Consider the following 27,306-nt stretch of genomic DNA (forward strand, 5'->3'; position numbering starts at 1 on the left):
CATGGTTTCCTCAGCTGGGCAAAAACTTTTTAGTTTGTTGTAAACCCATTTGTTCAATTTTGTCTTTGTTTCCCTTGCTTGATAAGACTGTTCTAAAATAATATTGCTAAAAAAATAATAATATTGCTAATACCAATGCCAAAGAGTTTACAGTCTATGTTTTCTTCTAGGAGTTTTATGATTTTGGGTCTTCAAGTTATACTTTAAATCCATTTTGAATTTATTTTTGTATATGTTATAAGATGGTGACCCAGTTCGTCCTTTAACATGTAGCTGTCCAGTCTTCCTAACACCATGTATTGAAGACATTGTATTTTCCCCATTGTATGTTCTGGCCTCCTTTGTCATAGATGAATTGACCATATATGTGTGAGTTTATTTCTGGGCTCTCCATACCTTTCCATTGATCTGTATATCTGTTTTCATACCAGAACCATACTATTCTGATTACTATAGCTTTGTAATATATTTGAAATCTGAAAGCATGATACCTCCAGCTTTATTTCTTTCCCCTCAAGATTGCTTTGCCTATTTGGCATCCTTTTGTGGTTCCATACAAATTCTAGGGCTCTTTGTTCTAGTTTTGTGAAAAATATCACTGGTGTTTTGATGAGGATTGCATTGAATGTATACATTGCTTTGGGTAGTATGAACATTTTAATGATGTTAATTCTTCTAAACTATGACATTGAGACATCTTTTCATTCATTTTTGTCTTCCCCAGTTTCTTTCATCAGTGTCTTAAAGTCTTTAGAGTAGAGATCTTTCACCTCCTTGGTTAAATTTATTCGTGGGTATTTTATTTTTTAATGCAATTATAAATGGATTGTTTCCTTAATTCCTCTTTCTGATGGCTCATCATCAGTGTATAGAAATGCAGCCAATTTATTTTAGAGTGTTATATTAGTTTCAGGTGTATAATATAGCAATTCAGCACTTCCATATATCACCCAGTGGCATACTCCTTAATCCTCATCATATATTTAACTCAACTCCCCACCCCTCTTGCCTTATGGTAATCAGTTCTCTGTAATTAAAAGTCTATTTCTTGGCTTCTCTCTCTCTCTCTCTCTCTCTCTCTCTTTTTTCCCTTTGAAGTGCAGCCAATTTCTGTATGTTAGTTTTGTATCTTGAGGCTTTACCAAATTCATTTATTAGTTTTTTGGTGATCTCCTTAAGTTTTTTCATATGTAATATCATGTTATTTGTAAATAATGAAAGTTTTACTTCTTTCTTTCTAATGTGGATGCCTTTTATTTCTCTTCCTTGCCTAACTGCTGTGGTTAGGACTTCTGGTACTATGTTAAATAAAAGTAGTGGTGAGAATGAGCATCTTTGTCTTGTTCCTGGTCATATAGGTAAAGCTGTCACCTTTTCACCATTGACTGTGATGTTACCTGTGGGTTATTTTTATATTGAGATATGTTTCTTCTACCCACTTTGTTGAGAATTTTTTTCATAAATGAATTTTGTTAGATTCTTTTTTCTGTATCGATTGAGATAATCATATAATTTTTATCCTCTCTTTTGTGGATATTGAACCATCCTTGCATCCCTGGAATAAATCCCACTTGATCATGGTGTATGATCCTTTTAATGTATTTTCAAATTTGGCTTGCTGATATTTTGTTGAGAACTTTTGCATCTATGTTCAATAGGGATATATTGGCCTGCAATTTTCTTTTTTGGTGGTGTCTTTGGTTTTGTTATCGGAATAATGCTAGCCTCACAAAATGAGTTTGGAAACATTCCTCCCTTTTAAATTTTTTGGAATAATATGAGAAAAAAATTGCCATTTTAGCTATCATCTTGCTATGAATCTCTTTGGGTTCATCCTGTCTAGTACTCTACACTTTCTTCCCCAGGTTAGGGAAATTTTCAGTCATTATTTCTTCAAATAGTTTTTTGCTCCTTTCTCTTTTCCTTTGGGGACTCCTGTAATGTGTATCTTAGTACACTTGATATTTTCTAGAGATTTTTAAATTTACCCTCATTTTTAAAAATTATTTTCTCTTTTTGTTCTGATTGAGTGATTTCCACTATTTTATCTTTCAGTTTGTTGATCCATTCTTCTATATTATCTGTCTGCTGTTGATTTTCCTTAGTGTATTTTTTCATTGCATTTATTATATTCTTCAGCTCAGATTGATTCTTATATTTCCTCTTTGTTGAAATTCCCACTGTGTTTCTCCAGTCTTCTGAGTTCAATCAACATCTTTATAATCATTACTTTGAATTCTTTTTTTGTTTGTTTTGTTTTGTTTTTTTACTTTTTTTTTTTTTTTTTTTTTTTTTTTTACTTTGAACTCTTGACTAGGAAAATTACTTATCTCTGTTTCATTAGAGTTTTTATACTGGAATTTAATCTTGTTTTTTTTTTTTATTTGGAAAAGATTACATGGAACAGCTACCTGTCCATGTTTTGAAGTAATGGCCTTGTATAAGTGTGTCCTTTGAGTAGACTCTGTGTGCTTTGTCGATGGCTTTGAAAGGCCAGCCGGACAGGGTGTGGGCTGGGGTGTGCCCTACCAGGGCTGCCTTGGAAGGATAATTGGATCAGGCAAGGCTGTGCAGGTCCCAGAGCATGTTGGGGCTGCTTTGAGAATATGGCTGAAGCTATGTGGGCCAGGGGCCTGAGGCACACACTGTGGTAGGCTGGCTAGTATACCTGGACCCTGCTCTCATTTGTGCTATTAAGGTGGAGAGGGAATGTAAAAAATGGTGCTCATCCAGATATCTTTGACCCTGGAGAGAGTTCCAGCAGTTCCCCCCCCCCCATTTGGTAGGTGTTCTAGGGTTTATAAATGGATTTCCTTCACTTACAGTCTTGTTTCCCTTTAAACTATTCTTTTTTTCACTGTGCCCCAGGATGGGTGAGTCTATACATGGGCCCCTCAATGATATCCCTCCCAGCTGCATGTTGCCACATCAAGGGTGGGATTTCTGTTGATATTGTCTCTTTTTCCTACCCTTCTCTATGGTCCCCCTATTGTTTGTTGTGCAGATCCTGTTTCAGTCAGCCTCAGTTCTTCTTCAAGAAGAATTTCTGTATATGTAGGTATAGATTCAGTATATCCACGGGAGAAGGTGATCAGGGTCTTCCTCTGCTGCCATCTTGCACTGATTCTCTGCTTTACTTTTGATTTCTGATTATACTGTAGATAATAGTTGAAAAGAAGTATATCATGCCTGAGGCTTCCTTAAGAAATCTGTTTGTTTTCCAGTTAATATCAAAGTGATACTTCCTTTCCGTCAGTCTCATTCTTCTGTGAAATATTAAGGGTCTCCTGGATCAATCAATTTTAAAATTAAATTATTTCTTTCTTAGTGAGTTTGGGTAAAAAATGGCTTAAGCCAAAGGAAAATGTGGATTTGTCTCTATTGTCTCAGGGAATTATCTAGTAAGTTGGATTTCATCTACCTAAATTACTGGTATCAAGAGATAACTGTTTTCATTCTAGTATATTTTTTGTTCACCTTTCTTTTTTTTTTCTTTTAAAAAGATTTTATTTGTTTATTTATGAGAAACACACAGAGGCAGAGATGTAGGCAGAGGGAGAAGGAGGCTCCCTGCAGGAGGCTCCCTGATGTGAGACTTGATCCCAGGACCCCAGGATCACCCCCTGAGCCTAAGGCAGATACTCAACCACTGAGCCACCCAAGCATCCCTTTTGTTCACCCTTCAAAGTGATATTCTTAGGGATATGTTACTAGGAAGTAGATATAGTTTAAATGCTTATTTTTTCCCTAAATGATATTTAGGGAGGCTTGCACCTTTGTCAAGTTTCCTTTGGGGTTCCAATAAACTGTTACATCTGGTATTTGGTATTTACTGTATGGACAGATTTAATCCTTCCTGGCTTTGTTCTTTAGGCTTACCTCTCTCCCTGGCATATTTATTTGCATATAATATCCTTCACAGTTTCTCCGGAGGCAGAATTTTTGTGTAAGAAATTATACAGTACCTCCATGTTATCTCATCCCTGGTGGGTTAACCATTTTCCCTTTCCTTTCCCTCCTCCCTACCTCCCTGTCTCCCCTCTCTCTTATTTCTCTCTTTCTTTTCTTTTCTTTCCTGAAAGGCATTATAGCTGTCATCACTGCATCAGAACAAATTAGGAGCTGGAAATGAGCCTATTAGATCAAAGTAGGGATATGTAAAAGGTATTAAAAAGTGACTAAATACTTTGTCCACTTGATCACCTAGGCTCTAGTAAACATCTAGAAATGAATCCTGAAATATTATTTATAAGAACACATGACTATACATTTGTGGTTAGTCATGTTCTGTATTTCTGTAGCAAACAGAAGAAAGAATACCGGGTTTTATTCTTGTGGGTAAAATTACAGTTCCTTTAGCTACTTTCGTCCCAAGGTCTCTAACAAGTTCAGAAGAAAACGAGATAGGAATTTTGGTGTCATATCACTGGTTTCCTTCCTTGATCATATTCTGTTCAGTATTTTCTATCAGTAACTTGGGTAAAAAACAAACATGTTTGAATTCATATTTGACCCTGAACTAGGAGGAATATCTTCCATTAGGTGTAACAGAAACAAGAAATGAAAGAGTTTAAGTCCAAAAGATAAATGTAGTATAACTAATATACAGACTTGAGTTTAGATTTAAAAAATCTATCATATAAGCATAGACTTAAAAGTGATTTGTGAAAAATAAAAATTATAGATGTCTTAATTGACTATAAGCTTAATTGACTATTAGCTGACAGTGTGACCAATTTGCTAAAAATGTTTATGGAACTCAGTGAGCAGAATAAGATGGTGAGAGTACTGATAAACCATGTCCTGCTTATACCATGTCTGGAGGGCCACATTCAGATGGGGATACTTTGGGAAGTTATGTAAATTTACTAGCTCATAGGAAGTGAACTATCTGGCAGGGAGTCATTGATGTAATTGAGCATCATTTTATGGAGGAGAGAAGGGCCTGAATGAAAATGTGTTAGCATTATCATGTGATAGCTGGAACTCCAGAGGGCAGAACTTGAATGGCTGGATAGGAGTTGAAGACAAACCCAGCTCAGCATGACAGTGTTAGGATGTTTTTGCAAGGAAGAGACACAGATTACTGTTTACCATTAGTGTTTAGTATAAGGATATTCAGAGAAGTCAAGTTAACACAAGTCAAGTAAACAACTGTCTCACTGCCACCTTTCCATAAGTATTTCCACAAGGAATGTTCCATGGGGGGCATTCTGGAGAAATGAAACAGCAGCCCAGTGTTGCTCTGGATACAGCTGAGCTCTACTCAGCTGTCTCTGCTGGATGTACCTAGCACTTGTTCCTCTAAGAGTAGATTTTCCACGATCAAATTCAAAACTTCTCAATTGGACAGAGTTTGGAGATGAGACACACCAGAGGGGTTTGATTGCTCATGTAGCTTCCTGTGGTTGAACAGTCTCTGGTTCAGCTAGGAGATTTAATATCCAGAATACGAATCTAGTGTGTCTAGGACAGCAAATTTAGTTTCTTCTGACACACATGGCATGAGATATAGCAACTCAGAGAGAGCCATAAGTGTGGCATGAGATTAATGGAGTTCATACTCTTTAACAGTGGAAGGAAATCCCACCCAAGGTGAGGATAGATTTGCTCCTGGAAGAGTCTAGATTATAGAATAAATTATTACTTTTGGATGAATTTTAGCTAGGTGATTCCTAAGATCTTTTTCAACTTAAAGGCTTTGTAAGTCTGTATTTCTTGAAGTCTTAAATATTGTTTATTTGTATTAACACAGACAAGCTGATATATGGCCAAGTTACTTGATTTTAGGAATCAGCACTGATTTTCTTTGGCTTTGCATTCTTTAGCTTTAGTAGAGAGCTAGCTCTCAGATTTATGCAGGCATTATATCTCTGCATATTAGGTCTAAAGACAGATGTAAAATGGTCACTTCTGAAAACTCTTTAAGGTAGACAGAGCTAAAATGTCTGAAGATCTTTGTTCTTCATTAAAACTGTTTGTCATAGACCCATAACCCTGAGAGGAGCCCACACAACATGGAATTGGAGTCATCTTGCTTTCATAGGAGCAGCATGGTTCTTCGTAAGTTATTCAGGGACACTAAGTTTACGGTTTCCTGTTGACTACTTTGTAGTACTATGCTTGTAGGGCAGTCTTTCAATTTTGGGGGTGTGCTTCCTACTCCCTCAGATCCCACCCACCTAAGTAGACTAATAATACTTTAAAAGTATTTATTTTATAAACTGTGCATTTATGTGTCCCCTCATGAATTTGTATGATCTTAATTATATAATAATCTGTTGGTATATGATAGCAGATGCAAATAAAATATGGATAAGCCCAACCTGGATCTGAGTTTTGTTATTTACTATTTATTTACTTTTTTTTTTTTTTTTACCATTTACTATTGTTATTTACTATTTACTATTGTGGACCTTTGGCACTTCCTCTGTACTGTGCATTGGGAATTCCTCTGCCCCTTAGGGTTGTTGTGAGGATGGAAATAAAAACAGGTTTTGTTTTAAACATGAAAATACTCAGCACAGTTCTCAACAGATTCGCAAATAAACATCAGTTGTTACTGTACAAATGAATAATGACAAGTGAATGGAATGACTGCTCTGCGTGAGGCAGTGTCATAGGCATTTGGGACTCAGGACGAGCAGCAGCAGAAAATTTCCTGACTTCATAAGGCTTACATTCTAGTGGAGAAAAAAACAATAAGCAAACAGTAAATAAAATAGTAGGTAATTCTAAGTGCTATGAAAAGACACAAAGCAGGACAGGAAATAAAAACCTAGGGAGAGGAGTTGAGTAACTGTCCGAGATAGAAAATCAAGGAAAGAGGTTAGTTCTAAGCAAGTAACCTTTGAGCACAGAGCTAAATAAACTGAGGGAGTGATGTGTTATCTACCCTTGCATAACAAATCACTCCCAAATTTAGTGGCTTATTAATAAAAGTAACTATTAGTTATTTCTCAGTTTCTATAAGTCAGTTATTGGACAGTGGTTCTATTGGGTGCTTTTATCTTAGGATCCCTCTTGAAGCTGCTGAGAGATTTTGATAGGGCTGCTGAAGGCTGGTTGGTTCCTCTTTGCAGGGACCGCTGCACAGGGCTTCCTGAGTGTTTTCCTGGCACAGGAACAGGCTTCTCCCAGAGTGAGCAATTCAAGGGAACAAAGGAGAAATTGCTATCTTTTGGAACCTAGCTTCAAAAGTCGCATACCACTGCTTCTGCCATGTTCTTTTGGTCACATAGGCCAGCCTGGATTCAGTGTGGGAGGGCACTACACAAAGGCATGAATACTAGGGGGTAGTAGCTGTTATGGGATGTCTTGCGGGGGTGGATACCACAGGGAGTCATGCAAGAATTTTATGGAAGCTTTCTCCAGGAAGAGGAGAGCAGCTGTAAAGGTAGGGTAAAAAGGCAAGTATAGCTAGAGCCACAGTGATGGGGAAGAGATTAGGTAGATGAGCAGCATGGCAAGAAGTGGTTGTATTGAGAACGTAGAGCTTTGAGAAACGCAGCATTACTTATGTTTTTAAAAGATTATTCTGGCTGCTGAGTGGAGAGTCAATTGTATAGGATAAGAAAAGAGGAAGGAAGATGACGTAGGATACCATTACTGTATTCCATGTAAGAAATTATTGTGGCCTGAGTGGTAGTGGTAGAATGGTAGAGTCATGACTAGTGTTTGGATTATAGGATGCTGTAGAGACAGAGCCAGCACTTGCTGATGGATTGGATGTGGAGTGGAGAGGAAATAAGGAGTCAGGAGTGCCTTCTAAGTTTTTTGCCTGAACACAACCTTAGGAATGATAGGGAAGATGCAGGGTAGGGGTGAGGAGTGATGGTGAATGGAATCCTTTCTCCTTGTTCTGGATGTAATACGTTTGAGTGGTCCATGTAACTTCCAGGTCGAGCTATCAACATTATACTGGGCAGAAAATTTTTGATCATGCCTTATTACATGTTTTGATGTATAATTAAGTACTATAACTATTTTATGGTGTCACTAAACCAAGTAAACTCACATAATTTAAAACAAGAATAATTATGATCTTGAATACTGCAACATAGTTATAGTTCATAACTGTGGGCTAAGTTTTTCTTCATAATAAAGGTTCAGAATCGCAGTTTTCTTTACTTGTGTCTGTCTTACCAACTCAAAAATTTTAACTACTATATTTTGTATTAGCCAAAATGTTTTTCACAAATTTTGTACTTGTGAATACTAAATGCCAATAAATTTTTAATTTTTACAGATTGTTATGATTGAAATAGTCACTCAGAATGATTTATTATGCTATATTCTATACTTCCGCAACATAAAACCTTAAAATTACTGTTTTTTTCATATTTTTATTTCTCTTGAGGGGGAATAGTTTTATTTTGCTTTTAAAAGTATAAAATTAATAAAGATCCAAATAGTACAGAGTTAGATCTTGGAAAAAAATCAAATAACTAAAATCCTCCCGTACCACTTGTCATTCACTCTGTCCTCTAACAATTCATAATCTCCCAAATGGGAACCTCTGCTAGAAATTTTATAAATACTCTTCCAGATTGTCTTACACATATTTACACACATGCATGTGTGCATGCACACAACTTTTATACTTAGAATTCTTTTTTAAAACATAAAAAATTCATATGCAGCTTGGTCTTTTCATTTACAAATTTTCTTGGAGACCTCTCTCTTTTTAAAATATATTATGTAGTACTCTATGGTTTATTTAACTTTATTGTATATATTTAAGATTTTTAGAGTTTTTATTGTTACAATACTGAACTGGACATACTTGGGCATCACTGGACAGATGTGCCTTTATGCTAATTTGCCATTCTTTCTATGGAACAGACTACAGAAGTAAATTTTTGAGCTAGAATATAGTCACACCATTAATTTACCTTCTAAGAAGTAGACCCAATTTATTCTTACACCAAGGGCCCTTTTCTGCTTCCAAATCTACATTTACTATTAATAATGTTTTATTTTTTCATTTTTGCCATTCTAAGGAGTAAAACATATATATCGTTTTAGTTTTCATTTCCCTCAGTGTTTTCATTGACCTTATGTTTTTTTCAGCTCCTTGAGAAGACAGTATTCAGTAGATTGCTTTATGTAGAAAGTGAACATCAGGTCTTTGAATGCAGCTTCACTGATGGAAAGAAACAGGGAAGTAGAAGGTGAAATGTTTGAGGGAGAGCGAAGGCCGAAAATGTGTCAGAACGTGGTAGTTTCGAGAGAAGGCAGAAACAGTGTGGGAGCAGAGGTGTCAAGTCAAAGTGAAGTTTGGGAAATGGATTTGGAAAGAATTCTAGCCATTGAGGAACTGGAGGTGCAGTTCTAGGGGGAACATGATTCCCCTGCCCTCAGCTGCAAGGAAGGAAGACTAGACAGCCGGATGGATTCTCTTCCTTGTCTTCCAGGGCATGCATTGCGCTGGCTTTGTTTTTTAAGATTTTATTTACTTATTTGAGAGAGAAAGTGCAGATAAGCAGGGGGGCGGGGCAGACGGAGTGGGGTAAGCAGTCTCCCCACTGAGCAGGGAGCCCAACATGGGGCTTGATCCCAGTACCCCTGGGATCATGACCTGAGCCAAAGGCAGATGCTTAACTGACCCAGCCACCCAGGCATGTTGCTCTGACTTTTTTTCTTTTTAAAGATTTTATTTATTTATTCATGAGAGACACAGAAAGAGAGAGAGAGGCAGAGACATAGGCAGGGGGAGAAGCAGGCTTCATGCAGGGAGCCTGATGAGGGACTTGATCCCGGGACTCCAGGATCACGCCCTGGGCCAAAGGCAGGCGCTAAACTGCTGAGCCACCCAGGGATCCCCTGCTCTGACTTTTAAGGGCATTTTTATTCTGCAAGAGTCCACCAGTAGGAAAAATGAGAAGTGTCCACTGAAGTAGATTCCTAATTATGGATGAGGATTGACTGAAAATTCTTTCCTTATGAGAATGGATGGATTCATTATACTGAATTTCCACAAGTACATATATTTCTTTTTTAACTTTTTATAATTGTTTAAACAATTATAAACTTTTAAAATAGATTTTACTTATTTATTCATGAGAGACATAGAGAGAGAAGCAGGCTCCTTGAGGGGAGCCTGATGTAGGACTCAGTCCCAGGACCCCGGGATCACGCCCTGAGCCAAAGGCAGATGCTCAACCACTGAGCCACCCAGGCATCCCAACAACTGTAAAATTTAAATTGTGAAACTATGCAGATCATCTGAGATGTTCCAGATCACCTGGAACCTGATTGTCTCAGTGACACTGAAGAGAGTATATGTTGTTTTGGTCTTTGTTTTTTAAAATTAAACATTAACGTGCAGTTGGCACCTCTTGTGCCACTTTTACTTTCTGGGATTGTAAACACAGAGTATATTAAATGCTTGAATAGTTTGATTCATAGCATTTTTAAAGGATCACTTCATTGTTCAAAGTTTCTCCTCAGTTCTGCTTTATTTTAAAAAATGCTTTAAAATGAATGATTCAAACCAGATTAGGTAATTAATATGTGATTTAAAGAAAAATGGTAATTCCAGTAGATAGAGACCAATATTTTTTTTTACTTTAAAGGTTAGGTTCTGCTGTTTTCTAAATGTTATAGAGACTGATTTGGAATATACCTTGGTTATGACTTAAGTAACTAATGTTCATTGTAAAAGAGAATCAAGGGAAAAAACTGAGGATTACCTTACCTTAGATTTTATGGGTGTTCCTTTCTTGTGGTTAACTATATAATCCCACTGGAAAATGAACATTAAAGTTAGTCATAAGGAGACAAAGTTAGTTATTATAACTTGATCTATTCATTAAACCATCGAAGTAGATGAATATAGGATGACATTTAGCTATTTTTTTGAACATTAAGCCTATTCATGTAAGTAACTGGAAAAACTTCAACAAATTTTTCAGAGTCTTAAGAGAAAAGGAATTTATCTTGCTACTTATTTCTTTTCCTTTTTTTTTTAAGATTTCATTTATTTGAGAGAAAGAGAGCATGAGTGGGAAGAGGGGCAGGGGGGAGAAGCAGGCTCCCCACTAAGCAGGGAGCCTGATGTGGGGCTTGATCCCAGGACCCTGAGATCATGACTTGAGCCAAAGGCAGACGCTTAACCGACTAAGCCACCCAGGCACCCCTTGCTACTCATTTCTTCATTCTTAACATATTTCCCCTCTAAAGCACACATTGAGGGAGCAAGTACTTAATATGATATAAATAGATAGTATTAGATAATAGGTGTATTGACAACTTTAATTCTCGTAGCAACCATGTGAGATAGATACCACTGTTACTCTCCCCATTTGCAGACAAGGAAGTAGAGTCACAAGAAATGAAATAATGGCTCAGTGGTTTAGCACCGCCTTTGGCCCAGGGCGTGATCCTGGAGACCGGGGATCCAGTCCCACATCGGGCTCCCTGCATGGAGCCTGCTTCTTCCTCTACCTGTGTCTCAGCCTCTCTCTCTCTTTCTCTGTGTGTGTGTGTGTGTCTGTGGTGAATAAATAAATAAAATCTTAAAAAAAAAAAAAAAAGAATGTGCCTAGTCTTACACTACTCCTAAAGGACACAAAGGCCTTTAATTCAGACAGGATTGGGATCCAGGCAGTCCACCTTTTTTTTTTTTTCATGTCTGTTGAGATAATGCAAGAGTCTTAAAACTATAAACAGACTTGAGCTAATAGGTATTTAAGTTATATGTGACCTGTTGTACAGTGATAAATTTGTATTACTGCATGCATTATTTAAAAATCAGACCATATAAATACAATTCTAGATCAAGCTACAATTCAAAAGCCATTGCTTATAAGTATAGATTCCAGGGACTGGCAAACCTTTTCATGATAAAGGGCTGATAGTAAATATCTGGTCACATCCATCTCTTTTTGCATATGCTTATTTTTTCCTTTATATATATATATACATATATATATATACGTATATATATATACGTATATATATACGTATATATATATATAATATATAATAATCCTTAAAAAGAATAATAATCCTGAAAACTCATTCGTAGGTCTCAGGCTATACCAAAAACAAGCTGCTGGCTCATTTTGGCCTATGAGCCATAATTTGCTTATCCCTGGCTTGGACTCAAGGGCATATAGATTTATTTATTTATTTTTAAATTATTTTTTATTTTTAAAATTTGTTTATTTATTTTAGAAAGCACAACAGAGGGAGGGACGATGGGAGAGGGAAAGAGAGACCCTCAAGCTGACTCCTCGCTGAGCACAGAGCCTGATGCTGGGGCTCAATCCCAGGCCCCTGAGATCATGACCTGAGCTGAAATCAAGAGTAGGATGCTTTAAACAACTGAGCCACCCAGGCATGCCAAGAGCATATAGATTTAGACTCTCCCTCTGCCTGAGCATTTGTATGGGCAGAAATTTTGTTATTTCTCTCCTGAAGTTCCCTTACAAAAGCAAAATTGTCAACTATTAAAAGACAAGGAATTTCTTCCTAGGTATAAAATTTGCTGATTTATCAGTTGGATACAACTTATTCTATGAATCTTTATTAATAATTATGTGTATTTGGAGTATATATTCTTCCTAAAGAATATTCCCTTGATATTAAGTATTATGATAATCTGACTTGATTATGGTTTTTTTGTTGTTGTTTTCAGAAAGTATCTATATGTCACATCTTCTTTTAAAGAAGTATTTAAAAATGAAGTTAAAAAGGCAGAAGAAGCAGTAAAGATTGGTATGTAATTACGTATGGCTAGTCATTATTGTTCATTCAGCCAACATTAATTGTGTGCTTATTCTAAGATATATATACTGTTCTAGCATTGTAGGAATGACCACAATTAATCAAATTCCTGCCTCTAAGGAACTTTATAACACACTTTTCTATTTCTAGCTTTGTTTTATCATGGCGTTATTCATCATTATTATTGTTATATCTTATTATTTACTTCCTATCATTCCAAGTACACACTTTAACTAGACTGATATATATTAGAGATTCTGATTGGCATAATGCTGATTTAGATCATTTTAGAGAGTAGCATTGCATGCACTTTATTTTTTTAAAAAGGATTTATTTATTTATTAGAGAGCACAGAGGAAAGTGACAGGGAGAAGCAGACTCCCCACTAAGCAAGGAACCTAATGCGAGACTCAATCCCAGGACCCTGAGGTCATGACCTGAGCCAAAGTCAGACAGTTAACCAGCTGAACCACCCAGACCCCTACATGCGCTTTAAGAAGGAATGTTCCACATGTTTACTCCCCCCACGTGAAGACAAAGCCATCCTTTCCCAGTGGTCCAAGAGCAAGGAGTAACTTTAATCTATATTTCATGGATTTTAGAGAGTTTTCAGTCAGACATTCAGTCATAGCTCTTCAGTTTGTATGTATAAAGTTATGCCCTGTCAACTGTAATGCCTAAGAGGAAGCCCAGTGTGACTACCTACACCTGGCATGTGGGAGAGCTATGGAAGGAATAGAGATTATTGTCTGTGAACCATTCTCACTGGTTACAGCTGGAGTGTGTGTATGTATATGCTGCTCACTTAAAATTGCTTGAAAGAATTTCCTGGTGTTGTAATTACCTTGCTTCTGCTTCCAGCTAATCTCGTATTGAAAGAAGCACAAATCACAGTAAACCAGCCTGACAGGACTTCTTTGTCTTCTGCCAAGGTATGACACATAGTCTTCTTAAATGGCGAAATGTCATTTGCTTTTTCCTGCAAACGGTTGTCTCTTATCATTTACTTCCTAAACTTATAAACACAGACAAGCTCAGAAGCTTAAGTTGATTTTAGCCCAGGTAAACAGAACGGAGTCGTGCAGAGAAAGGAGAGGAAAGTCAGCGGTGATCAGAGGCTGAGTCTGAGAGCAAAGATAAGAAACGTGGGGTGAATTTGGAACAGTGGGGAAGAGTACTGCAGCTCATTTCTTTAAAATGAAAAGAAAAGTAATATGAGAAAAGGAGAAAATAATGAAAAACTAGCAGAGAAAACTAGCCTATCAAGTTTCCTTGAAAATATCTTTTCAAATTATTGCTCCCTACAGACCTGAATAAATGGGGAAAGCAAGGAGAAGACTAATAAGCCATCCTTTTTTCTGGTGCTAGGAATTATGTGCTATAATTATGAATATTAATAACAGTACTTCCAGCTTACAAAGCTCTTTTCTTACGAGTTGCTCAACTCAGTTCATAAACATTTTCTGTAATCCTTGCAATACGCCCATGAGTAAGATAGGTTATAAAGAACTATTATTATTAATTATAATGCAGGGCAACTAAGAAAAAGAATACTGCTGTGGGACATGTATTGTAAGTTTGCCACCTTTTACCAAAAATGTGGTACAAAGCTTTCTACCACGGTGAATTATGAAGCTAACCTTTTTTTCCTTGCACATAGAGGAATAAAAAAGTATATGGAGAAAAAAATGCTTCATTTCACCTTTCCTTCATCCTTTTTCTGCAAACTCAGTCTATGAATCCTTCCTGTGATTTGACCTTGAACTTTCAAGGACCAGGGCTGTGTCTGATAAAGAGCTCTCTCATATCTAAAGATCATGAATAGGGAATGAAATCAAAGAGTAGCACATGGTAATGCCCCAAAGTTATGTATGGCTTTCCCAAAATTCTCTTACTTCTTCCTTTTCAATTATTATTTTAAGGTAAACGTAGACCTATCTTACTGTTACTGATTTTTAAAGAAAGGATTAAGCTTTTTTATTTTGTCTCTAAGAAATCAATTTCCTTGGCTTTATGTATTTGAGAGACAAGAGAAACAGACTCCTTCTAATGGGTCAGGACCTCTCTTTCTTCTTGCCTTAGCCTTACCTCTCACTGCCTCTTTGCTCTGTGTTCTGAGCGCATTGACAGGAAGGGTGGGGAAGTCTTTGACCACCTTGCTTTGTTGTTCAGCAAAGAGAGCAAAGCAGAATGACCTTGGCTTTCAACCTCTTACATTCCTCTAGGCAGTTGAGTGGTTGAATTTGAAGTGAAATACTTACCAATCATTTACCATTTGCTTTTACTTTAAAGTCCATGAAAATAATGTTCGGTAGTGGCATACTCACCAAATGAGCCGCCCTGTCTTTCACATCAGGTGGCTGGAACACATTAAAAATCTGTTGTCATTTGTGAAATAATAATAATACATTGTTTATTTTCTGGCTGGTTAGAGGGAGTGTACTAGACATACGGCAGTGAATGAGCCAATATATCAAATTAAAAGAGAAGATAAGAGAGATAGGTAGGCATTGGTATTGAGGTACTCTGAAAGGGAGAAAGCCTCAGGATGGCATATCCTATAAAAGGGACAGCTTGGGGAGTATTCAGCATATCTGGAACTTGGTATAAAAGAGATATTTCTTACGAGACGGACAAAAATTTTTATTTATTTATTTTTATTTTTTTTAAATTTTTATTTATTTATGATAGTCACAGAGAGAGAGAGAGAGAGAGAGAGAGAGAGAGAGAGAGAGGCAGAGACATAGGCAGAGGGAGAAGCAGGCTCCATGCACCGGGAGCCCGACGTGGGATTCGATCCCGGGTCTCCAGGATCGCGCCCTGGGCCAAAGGCAGGCACCAAACCGCTGCGCCACCCAGGGATCCTGACAAAAATTTTTAATTACAACTTTGTTTTTCCTGAAGAAGCTGTAGTTATTGATCATGGGATTTGGCATTTTGTTGTTTTTGTTGTTCTCACAGACAAGTCAGAGTCATTTGATATACTAGTACATTGTATGACTTTGCTAAGTTTTTATGTAATTTGTATGAAAGCCAGTGTGACATTACAGGGAGCAATGGCTCTTTTGCTAAAAGGCAGAGAGAGAACTTTGGCATATGTGTATAAAGAGAACCACGGGCTAGGATTTGGTGTGTCCTCTTAGCTGCTGGAAATGAATCATTTTTCAGGTATTTATTGAGTGGCTGCCGTGGTACAATTGCATTAGGCAATGTGACCTATCACTATTACCCTTGTGAAACATTTGGATAATAGGATAATAAATATCAGCTAGCTTTCATTAATTTAATAGAATTATGTTCTCTCCTAACCAAATGTGCTTCCCTAGGATGCATTACAGAAAGCTTTGGAAGACGTAGAAGCAAAGTATAAGACTCTTAAAGAGAAACGGAGGTGAGAAATAAAATTTTCTTTTCACCAGAGTCCTCTGCACTTCTATTAAACAAATTCTGATTTCTGAGGAGGCAGATTTGGTTAACATGGTAACTTCTCTTTCTCAGCTTATGACATCTTATTATATTAAGCATAATGTGGTCAAAATCCCCAAACCACATAATCAATGAGAGTATTTATAAAATATGTATTTGCATGCACCAAGTGCAAAATTAGCTCAGTGTCCAGTTGAGGAAGTGCTCTCTGCCCAGAGGATCGGCTGACCACTTTCTCTGTGTCCTTTGGCAGACACAAGCCTCTGGCGGGTTGGTCCTGGTTTCTTTTCTCTTCCAATACTGCTTAAAATTTAAAACTGAAAATGTTTCAAATAAATGTATCACTATATAGTGGAATGAGGAGAGCTACAAGTTGGGTGGAGGGGAAGAATTATATTTGGTACCATTCTTGGTAGGGAAAGGAAAATAACATTGTTGAGGCACCAACTCTGTTCCAGGTTTATAGTTATTCTCTCTTCTGGTTCTCATGGCATCCCAAATGGCTAAGTATGTATTATTCCCATTTTTCAGATGAGACAGAAAGTTGAAGTGACTCATCCGTAGTTACCTGGTTATATTCTATTTGAAGCTGGATCTGTCTTTCCAGTTCTTCCATCCAGGCATTTTTCATGGCTCCAGGCAGCCTCCTGTTACTACGATTGTTTCTATCATATTCTGTTATGTCTCAATTTCTGTTTTTACACTTTTAATAGAGAAGTCACATAAAACATGATATAGCAGGACAGAGTCAGAAGAACAGGAGCTCATGTCTGTTGCCGTTGTAAACTTGCTGTATTAACTCTGATTTACCTTTGACTTTGGAGAAAAAGAGAAAGCTAAAGAATGTCTTTTGGCACATTCCAATCTATATAGGATATTTGGAGGCTTGAGGACATGCTGAAAGTTAGAAATCACACCCGGTGTTAAAAATACCTAAATTTTAAAATAGTCAAATCAACATTTTAAAAAACTGCTGCAGTGTACATATTAGACTACTGAACATTTCACAGATCATTTGGCACTTTCTAGTTCTTGGAAATTAAGGTTGGCCAACCTGTTTTTTAATCAAGGATTGCTTGTGTTTGTTTGACTGGAATGGCCATCATGTTCATGCAGAATACTTGACAATACAGAGATACTGAGTGTACCCACTAGATTTTGCACAATACCTGAGTATTTTACATATAGTCCCTTTGATGTTTACCTTCTCAGTTTAATTATTAGCAGTTTGTAAATTGTGTATTTTTATTTAATAAAAACTTTTATTTTTAACTTTTCTAAATATAATGCCAGAGAACTAAGAAAAGCAAGGACACTCTGCTTGTTCTTTGGAGTGAACATAGAGAATCAAAGCCAAGCTGGGATGTTCATTTACAGTAATAACCGCCTGATCAAAATGCATGAGAAAGTGGGCCCACAGTTGAAACTGAAGTCCTTGTAAGTATGTTTTTGTTTTCAGAGGCATAGGCAAGATGAGTGAGGTTGCAGTAAGATTTTGTCTGTGGAGTTAGATGAGTGATTAATCATAATGGGAGCAGGTGTCATGTCCTCCGTTCACCCTTCCCATCAGTGCGCAGGCATTAATCTGCCTAATTTATAATATCAGCAGAGCTGCATGCCTGTTCTAACGAAAAAGTATACTTTGGGAAATTTTTTCAATACATTTCCTGAGCAACTTGATATTTTACAATTTCTTGCACCATCTACTAGGGTTAGATTTTTAGTATTTTACCAATTTAAAAATAATACAAGCATAATAAAGAAATTTTAGGATAGAAAAATCCATAGTCCCATAAAGCAACCCTTTTGACATTTTGTGCAACCGTTACATGTGTGAGTTCTTGCCAGTTATCTGCATAAGTGTGTATTATTAACACTCTCCAGCCTATTTGGATTCCAGAATAATACACTCTGGTGCTTTTCCGATGGTCTACAATTCCACGGGCTGCTTTCATGAATTATGTAGAGTCTCATACAGGGTAATTGTGACCAGTAAAATGGCTCTGGGGTCAAACACAATAATCGTAACTATTAGAATGGCTCAGGGGAACATTTTTCATCTTATTTCTCACTCTCGAGGAATTAGCAGTTCATTCATTTGTTCATTCAGCAAGCACTTATATTGCAGTATCATGCACCAGGCACTGCACTAAGCTCTGTAGACAAGATGGTGAACCCCTGATACCCTTTGCTAAGGAACTTATAGTCCAGTGAAAGGGACAAGCATATAAATACATACTTTTTGTATTATGTGGAAACAGCAAGAATGATCTTTAAAAAAAAATTAGCTACTCCCTTGCTTAGAGCCCCACTGCATGTCTAATACAACTGGTTGCCATGATCTTCCAGTGATCTGGCCTCTGCATGGCTCTCTGACAGCCCCCTCCCTAGCTGCCCTTTCACTGCATTCTCCCTACACCGCAGGCTTTCTTAAGCTCACTCCTGCCAGAGTGCCTTGATACTTGCCATCCCTCTACCTTGAACCTTCTGTCCTCAGATCTCTGTATTGCTGGTCCTGGTGTGTTACTTAGGCACTAACTCCAAAGTCCCCTCCACAGGAAGTCTTCCTCATCTGTCAAATTAAAGTTAGCCCCTGCCATCAACCCCTCCACCGTATCACTCTTCACATGTTACAATACCTGCTTTATTTTGCTCCTACTACTTATCACCAACTGTAATGATCTGGTCACCCTTACTGTATGCTACCCTTTAATCAAAGAAAAACTTTATAAACAGGGACCTTGTTTTTCTTGTTCATACTGCATTCCTGGTTCCTGGAATAGGGGCAGGTGCTGAGCATGGGTGGATGGATGGATGGATGGATGGATGGATGGATGGATGGATAAATGAGTGGATGAATAAATATATGCTAGAGGCAAGCATCAAGTGCAAAAAAGAGCATTTGGGAGAGGTAGTAAACCAAACTGGGGGAAGTTGAGTCAGGCTTCCCAGAAGAAATGATGCCCAAATGTAGACTTACAGAATGAATAGTGAAGGGAGGGCAGGGGAGAAGGGGAAACTAGTGGAAAACATGATAGGCAGCAGCCCCACATTGGGAAGGCTTGGTTTGTGTGCCTTGCTGAGGGGAGTTGGGAGGGCCACACAACTAAATGCACTTTCCCAAAACAGGGAAACTAAGCAGAATTTTCTGTCATTAAGAGAAATAATATATATATATATATATATATATATATATATATATATATATATATATAGCAAGCTGCTAAAAATGTGAAAAAAATTGAATTTATCCATCAGACTCACAGGCAGATACCTATTACTTTTTGGGATACTCCAGCCCTTATGTTCCTTTAATAGAACTCACTAAGCACCCCATGGACCTCTGCAATGATGAGGACAAATCCAACCTGACAGATGAAATGAGGATGGAGAAAGTGACTCTTTGGCCAGATCATGAAGAGTCATGTTAGTTTATTTCAGCAAGCATTGTTAGTGGTGATTAATGCTAACAGGCCTTCTCTTCCCACCCACCCTGACTCCCATATAAGGTTTAGGTTTAGAAAAGGAGTCATATTAATTTAGTAACAGTATGCATTAAGAGATTTTTTTTTATTTTTAAACCAAACATACTTAGGTTTACCATAAATTTATGTAACAAAATACAGATATAACTTGCTAGACTTTGATGACATGGTCCAGCCAAGTAAATCAATTTATTTGTAAAAAAAAAAAAATCTGATTTTAAAATTTATATTTACTTTTATATTTACTTTTCCTTTTTCCTTAGATTAATTTCACAGAATTTATTTATGTGTATATTTATTTTTCCTTTTTCCTTATATTTACTTTTCCTTTTTTCTTAGCTTAATTTCACAGAATTTGTTTATTCTCCCAGATTTGGTGCAGGTGTGGTTGGAATTGTTAATATACCCTTGGAGATCATGGAACCATCCCATAATAAGCAGGAATTTCTCAATGTCCGGGAGTATAATCATCTGCTAAGAGTCATGGGGCAGTACTTGGTCCAGTACTGTAAGGACACCGGGATCAGTGAGTATTCAGTAGTCATAGTAAGAGATACTTAATCGGGAATCAACTTGTGTGATTTCTTTAAGCTGGAATGATTGTGCTGATTTGGGCAACCAGTAGCCCAAAGCCCTTAAAGAGAGCTCTTTTTATTTATTAAAATAATAAGTAAGGGAAATGAGAAGGGAGCTGGTCTCAGAATCTTTCCCAGAATATTATGTGAAAAATAAAGCAGGAGATTAAAAATTGTAAGAGGAGGGCAGTCAGCAGAAAGAGGACTGATCATGGAGGAAGGAAGCAGAAGTTTGCTTCAGGTAAGACTCCGAGGCCGCTCGAAGACTGTGCCGTGTAGGAAGGAGCACTTAGTTCCAACAGCCCTTAGTGGCTCCCATAGCATTGTTATGTCGTGCCATAGCATAATCATTGTTGACCCTGGATAATTGTAGATGGGTATTTAGCCTTGTTTTGTACAGCTAACAAGTCTAGAATATGTTCATGAGACTTTGATTAAAAAAAAATCACTGTAATAAATATATCCGGTAACTTAAGATAAACTTTAGTTACCTGGAAAATGCGGCTTATTCAGAGCCCTTCGTTCTCCAGAGATACCTGAACAATGAGATGGTGTGCTGTGCATTAATGAAATAAACTTCCTTTAAGTTATGCAGACATAGGACTTCATTTATGGAAAGAAATAGACGGGCTACTGTGTTTGTTCAGTGATTTGCATGAAGTATGTATAATTCATGCATATCAAAAATTATGTCTCTACCCTTGAGACAACTTAAAATCTTACTGCTCTACTTGAAGTTGTGATTTTTAGAATATTTTCTTTTCTTCTGTACTCACTTAGCTCAGCCCTGAAATTTTCATGTAGCAGTGAAACAGGAAAGAGTATGGGTACTCGGGAGAAAAATAAGAGTGGGGATGAAGGTGTGGGCACAGATTTCCTGCCCAAGCTGCGTTTTCATGCCGTGGTCTAAAATGTACTCAGAGTGGGCAGCATAAGCATCACCTGTGAGCTCGTTAGAAATGTAGCATCTCAGACATGCTGGACTCCAGTCTGCGTGTCAGCAAGATCAGCAGTGATCTGGAGGCGCACTGGAGTTTGAGAAGCACTACTCTGAAGGGTATGTCCATGCAATATTTTCTTAGCATAGATACACTTTTCCCACGTGTATTTTTTTTCTCAGAGACATGTCTGAAGTTATACTAAGTGTAGGAACGAGTACCTCATTTGGCAGGTTATGTTTAAAACTATAGGAAACAGAGGGCTATCCAGAGCGAGATATAAATCAAGGATCTACTCTCCAGTCTTGAAATGCTAGCATGACATAGTACAAAAGAAAAAACAGTAAGCGTTTGAAAATTGTGTGACTTCTTGACTCTCCTATTTTTTCTATAACCTCTTCCTCTTGCTCATCCTTGGAATAAGGAGTGAAGCCCTCAGAAAGTGCCCTGAAACTTAAACATGATGGGATTGATGTCCATCGAGCCCACACTTCCTCAGGACAGTCATATTGAGTCCTGTTCCAGGGAGGGCTCTCTTGAAGCCCCTTTTCTTGGCTTGAGGGTACCCTCCTAACAACTGTACTCTCAACTCTTGGGTGTCACTTGCCTGCCTTCCTGCCTCTGTGTAACTCCCCATCTCAATCTAGTTTTTTTCAGAAACTTCTCAGTGGATGTAGTAAGATGCAAAAGAAGTTAGGTTTGTGAAGGTTTTAAAAAGATTTTATTTATTTGCAAGAGAGTGAGGGAGAGAGATCTCAAGCAGTAGGGAGGGGTAGAAGAAGAAGCAGACTCCCCACTGAGCAGGGAGCCCAATGTGGGACTCTATCCCAGGAGCCTGGGATCAGGACCTGAGCCAAAGGCAGATGCTCAACTGACTGAACCACCCAGGAGCACAGGTTTGTATTTTAATTACTAGTAGTAAATACCATGTTGTTTTCCTAATTCTGTAATTACCTATGAATTGATTTAGGGCTGGAGGTACTTTTACAAAAGGTATTCCTCAAGAAGGAAGTCCGGGAGTAGAGAAAGGATAGCAAGCATGTGTATTTGTTCATATAAATGACAACTTTATCCCAGAACTTTCTTATCAAACTGAATCAAGTAATCAAGGTCAGAATTGGCAGTCTGAGGAACTGTGCTGAGGAGATAGACTTTCAAGGTCTTTGTGTATTAATTCCCACAGGAATAACCAAAGCTGTCTCATGCTTTCCTAATACTCTAATAGCTAGTATTATAGAGCACACAGTTTTAATGACAAGTATTTGAGTAGATTTTTGCCTTATAAATAAAAGATGCAATCTTTTGTATTTGCTATAAATCTGATCCGTTTCTATGGAAAATTGAGGCAGAAAGGGAAAAATCAAATCCGCAGAAAGGGAAATGGAGAGGTAATGACTTTGTGTCATTTATCAAATCTGCATTTATGTTTGGCACAGTTGATGCTAACTAAGAACCTCAGAAGTATTTTTCTTGTCTCCAGTCTGACCTTACCTCACTGTCTGCTACTATGCTTCCTGAAGCTTTATGCATCCTTACAGTGAAATGGAGATATTGATCATCAGCCTTTTGGAGTAGGGAGAGGAGGAGAAGGAAAAGATAGAAACATCGAATGAAATTTGGGTTTGAACAGAAGGAAATATGTAGAAATTTATTACAGAAGTTTTCTAAAATGGATAATATAGTTGATGTACTACCTGAAATTTGTGACATAATAAGCTTAACTTCTCTGAGCAGAACTCAAACAATAGGGCCTCAGGGTGGCAAGGAGGCTAAAAATCATATAAGCCAGTCACCCACCTGATGCTTTCAACCCCACTACCTCATCCACTCCTGCCCCAGCCAAGCAGACCACCATTTTAAGCCTTAGTGAGGGTTTCCTGTGAAAGAAAAAATTGGCACTTCTTGAGGCAGCTCTTGAATCTCTCCACAACTGTATTAGAAAAATACATTTTCTTTTTTTTTTTTGAAAAATACATTTTCATATCAAAGTCAAATCTATTTCTCACGTGGTGTTTCCCTCATTCACCTGTGGCAGGAACAGAATGTTATAGGAGTGACAAATCAGACATGGTCCACCGTCTCTGGGAATCTGCAGTCTAGCAAGGCTAACACAATTTGACAATTAGAAATAGGATTGGTACCCAACAGAGAAGAATGGGTCCTGCAGAAGCCAGTGCTTTGGGAGCCAGAGAGGCCTTCTTGAGGAAGTGATGTTTCCTGAAAGATGAGGAGTTAGCCAGGTCAATAAAATTTTTCCCTCCTAGGGCCATGAAGGATAGGCCAAAAGCCTTTCCAAAGGACAGCCCCCTTCTGTCTCTCTCCAGGCTTATTTTATTGTAATATTTCCAACCCCTGTTGCTAGTCTTCATTTGAAAAGGTGTTAAATAAAGTCACTATTTTAGCATTATACTTTATAAAGGGTGCTGGCCATGTAGAAACAAAAATTTCAGATGAAACTCAGCCTTGAATAAATCTCTTTCTCTTAGGTTGTTGTAATTCTATTGATGCAGCCTAATATATTAACTTTCAGTAAGCACATTATTGACTTCCAGTGTCTTTATTGCCAATTAAAATCTTTAATGAAAATTTTAATGCATATTCTTGTTAAGCCATACATCTTACATTTTTTTCCCAGTATTTTTGGACCCTAGGATAGAATCATACATTTAGTCTTATTAAATGCTACTAGGCCCATCCTTTCAGGAATCTCTTGTTGACTTCTAACTAATATGCTATTTTTCCAGAGTTTTCTCTATGATTTCATTTAAATCCTGTTGCATAAAATTTAAATCAACCTCTTGCCCCTTCACGGAGGTAGAAATGGGATACTGGATAAAGAAATTAATCATTTACCAATCTTCCTACTTAGGCTATCATCTCACATCAATTTCTCAGTTTGTGTATAATTTTGAAAATGAGAGATAATATTTGTTAGCTGAATGGTTTAAAAAATAGATAATGCTTTATGTCTTAGGTTGGGCTGCTATAACAAAATACTACAAACTGGTGGTTAATGAACAGCATAAATATATTTCCCACAGTTCTGGAGGCTGGAAGTCCAAGATCATGGTCCCAGTATGGTTGAATTCTAGTGAGAGCTGTCTTCCAGTTTGCAGACTGCTGATTTCTTATACCCTCACCTGGTGGAAAAAGAGTGAGCTAGCTCTCTGGTCTCTCATAAGGGCACTAATCCCATCGTGAGGGCTCCACTCACATGAACTAATTACCTCTCAAAGAACCCACTGTCAAATACCATCACAATGGGGATTAAATTGCAATATATGAATTTAGTGGGGATGCAAACATTCAATCTCTAACGCTCTAATAGCTAGATATAGTTAGCTTCTCACAGCAAATATTGTTTCTCTTATGATGTGCATAAGTCTGTAAGATCTCAGAAAGGCACTACAAGAAGAATGCAACATTTCAGCTGCAGATACATGTTGACTGAGGAGGTCTATATAAGTATTAAAAGGTGAGACTATGAGAAGTTTATTTGGAGATGTAGGTCAAGAAGTAATTCATCTCTTTTTAGTTTTTGAAGTTACAGATTTTATGTATTCTATTTCACTTAAAAATATATTTTCAATATTATATGTTATATATATATTTAAAGATTTTGTTTATTTATATGAGAGAGAGAGAGCATGAGCAGGGGAAGGGGCTAAGGGTGAGGGAGAAGCAGGCTCCCCGCTGAGCAAGGAGCCTGACTTGGGGCTCCATCCCAGGACCCAGAGATCATGGTCTATGTGAAAGTCAGATGATTAATGGACAGAGCCACCCAAGTGCCCCTTATATGTTATGTTTTATTTTGAAATTTTTCATTCGGGTATTACAGACTGAATTGTTTCATCAGAATTCATATGTTGGACCCCTAGGACCTCAGAATGTGACCGTTTGGAGACAGGGCCTTTGAAAAGGTGATTAAGTTAACACGAGGCAGTTAGATTGAGCCCTAATCCAGTCCAACCAATGTCCGTATAAGAAGAGGAAATTTGGACCGAAGAGAGTCCAGGGATGGGTTTGTGCAGAGAAAAGATGATGTGAGAAAATAAGTTCCCATTGTTTACGCCACCCAGTGTGGTTTTTGTTGTTGTTATGGCAGCTCTAGCAAATGAATATATATGGGAAATTGTGAAATTAGACAGAATTAAAAAGAATATTATAATGATACCCATAAATCCATCATCCAGCTTCAATAGTTATCAACTCCTGGGCAGACTGGTTTCATCTATATTCCCCTACTCAACAGTTAAATTATGAAGAAAATTCCAGACATTCTATAATTATATCAAATGTATTTATCATGTGTTTTTAGAAGAAAGAACTCCGTTTAAAAACATAATCAACACTACAAACATAACCCTAGAAAATTATCAGTATTTTTTTAATACCATAAAAATAGCCAGTCCATTGTTACATTTCTAATTATCTCCTGTCCTAATATAATTCATGGTCCTTTTCACCCATCCTCCTATTTCTCTTTCTTGTTTTTCCTTATGATTTATTTGTAGGGAAAACTGGGCTGGTCGTTTCATAGTTGTCACATGCTCTAAATTTTGCTCGAAGCCTTACTGGGTGTGGTTTAACAGGTTCTTTCATTCTGTTGCTTTTTCTGAAAATTAGGAGACTCTAGCAGCTTGACCAGATTCAGACGTGGTGTTTATTCATTTGTTTTTTGTCAAGATGCTTCATAGGTAGTCTTGTGTTCAGCCATCAGGTTGTCTGAGTTTCTCTCTTTTAATGATGTTAGCAGTTAATGATTAATACTCAGATCCCTTAGGGGTTCCAAAATCTTCTATCCTAATTCTATCATATTTTTATCATGTATTCACTCTAATACTTCTTATCAAGAAAAACTTTTTTCATCTTCCATTTGGTAACCTATGTGAACTTTTTGACAGAAACAACATAGAACTCTATACTGATAAAAAGAACTTGTGTTGAATAAAAGCTTTATTAGAGATGAAATTAAAGCAATAAAAATGATACAGACATTTGCCTGACTTATATGGCATGAATATATACTCTGTTTAAAATCATTACTTCATGCCAGTTCTCAGCAAATAGTGGGATGGTTCAGAAGTTCATTGAATTGATTTCTGTTTAAAAAAAATCACATTCTTAGATTTTATCCATTTACACTGCTTTCACCTGGTAATTGAAATTATCACCATCGACAGTACTTATGCTTCCTTTTCTTTCTGACTGCACTTGTATTATTATCATGATAATGACATTTTTTACATCTACAATGAATTTTCATGCTAAAATATCTCGGAGGATATCGCCTATATTGCAAATAAAATACTAAAAAGCCTAGTAGCCTTCTTTTGTCTGGAATTAAATACACTCTTATTCTTACAGTCTCATTTCCCCTGCCATACCAGAAGCAAGACCTCAAAACTCTGTTAGTCCACTTGTGTGTACCTCAGTAAAGGAGAGTAGGTTGCAGCTTAATGACTGAATTTAAAACATTGCTGTCAGAATTAAATGTAAGTTGTATTAAGAAAAAAAGTAGGTTGCGTCGGCCAGAGTCAGAGTACATATAGGAAATCATCGCGTTCCCCATCGTGAAGCTATGAGGTCAGATCATGGAGATTGATCATGCCCAGCCCGCGGTGCATCCACAGCCTACCCCCTTCTGAGAGCTCGCTGGGATTATTCACGCCACGGTGGATGGTCTGCCAAGCCTACAGCAAGTGCTGGAGAGGGTCATCCAAACGTCAAGTCAACTTTTGTCACCTATGGAGACTGGGACTTGAAAATCATGTTCCTGGGCCTTGGGCCAGTGCCAGTATTTGGGCTTGCCAGTGGAAGATTACTTCAAGCAGTGGATTAATCTAAAAAAGGTTTACAGCCTCACCATGGTCTGCTGGCCCAAGAATGGACTTCTAGACACAAACAAGGGCCTTAGCCTGTAACACGTAGGCACGGATGACTGTAAGAACATCTCTAACATCATGAAGATACTTGCATACCAAGTCTCATTGTCAAGCAGATATTGCCAGTCTGATTGGCCAAGGACAGGGTGGGGCAGGACAGGGTAGCTGCTTGGCCCAGCCCAGACCCTCCTTTCCCTCTCCTGAGGGGAAAAGGGAGAGTGACACAGCTCTATATCCAGAGTGTCCCCCAGCCTGCTATGTGGGC

The 27,306-nt window shown here is 37.6% G+C and overlaps 1 protein-coding gene and 1 pseudogene across 1 annotated transcript in view; both read left to right on the forward strand.

Annotated features, from left to right (window-relative positions):
- The window catches only part of MORC1 (MORC family CW-type zinc finger 1), a 163,109-nt gene that overhangs the window by 44,808 nt on the left and 90,995 nt on the right, over nucleotides 1-27,306 (forward strand). Inside the window, exons 10-14 of the mRNA XM_055316032.1 lie at nucleotides 12,644-12,723; nucleotides 13,594-13,664; nucleotides 16,059-16,123; nucleotides 17,452-17,595; nucleotides 20,015-20,169. Coding sequence (XP_055172007.1) covers nucleotides 12,644-12,723; nucleotides 13,594-13,664; nucleotides 16,059-16,123; nucleotides 17,452-17,595; nucleotides 20,015-20,169 — 515 coding nt within the window. The remainder of the gene's footprint in view (nucleotides 1-12,643; nucleotides 12,724-13,593; nucleotides 13,665-16,058; nucleotides 16,124-17,451; nucleotides 17,596-20,014; nucleotides 20,170-27,306) is intronic.
- On the forward strand, nucleotides 26,751-27,206 carry LOC129503996 (ERI1 exoribonuclease 3-like; annotated as a pseudogene).

This window comes from Nyctereutes procyonoides, unplaced genomic scaffold (genome assembly GCF_905146905.1).
Source record: "Nyctereutes procyonoides isolate TBG_1078 unplaced genomic scaffold, NYPRO_anot_genome, whole genome shotgun sequence".
Taxonomy (NCBI): Eukaryota; Metazoa; Chordata; class Mammalia; order Carnivora; family Canidae; genus Nyctereutes; species Nyctereutes procyonoides.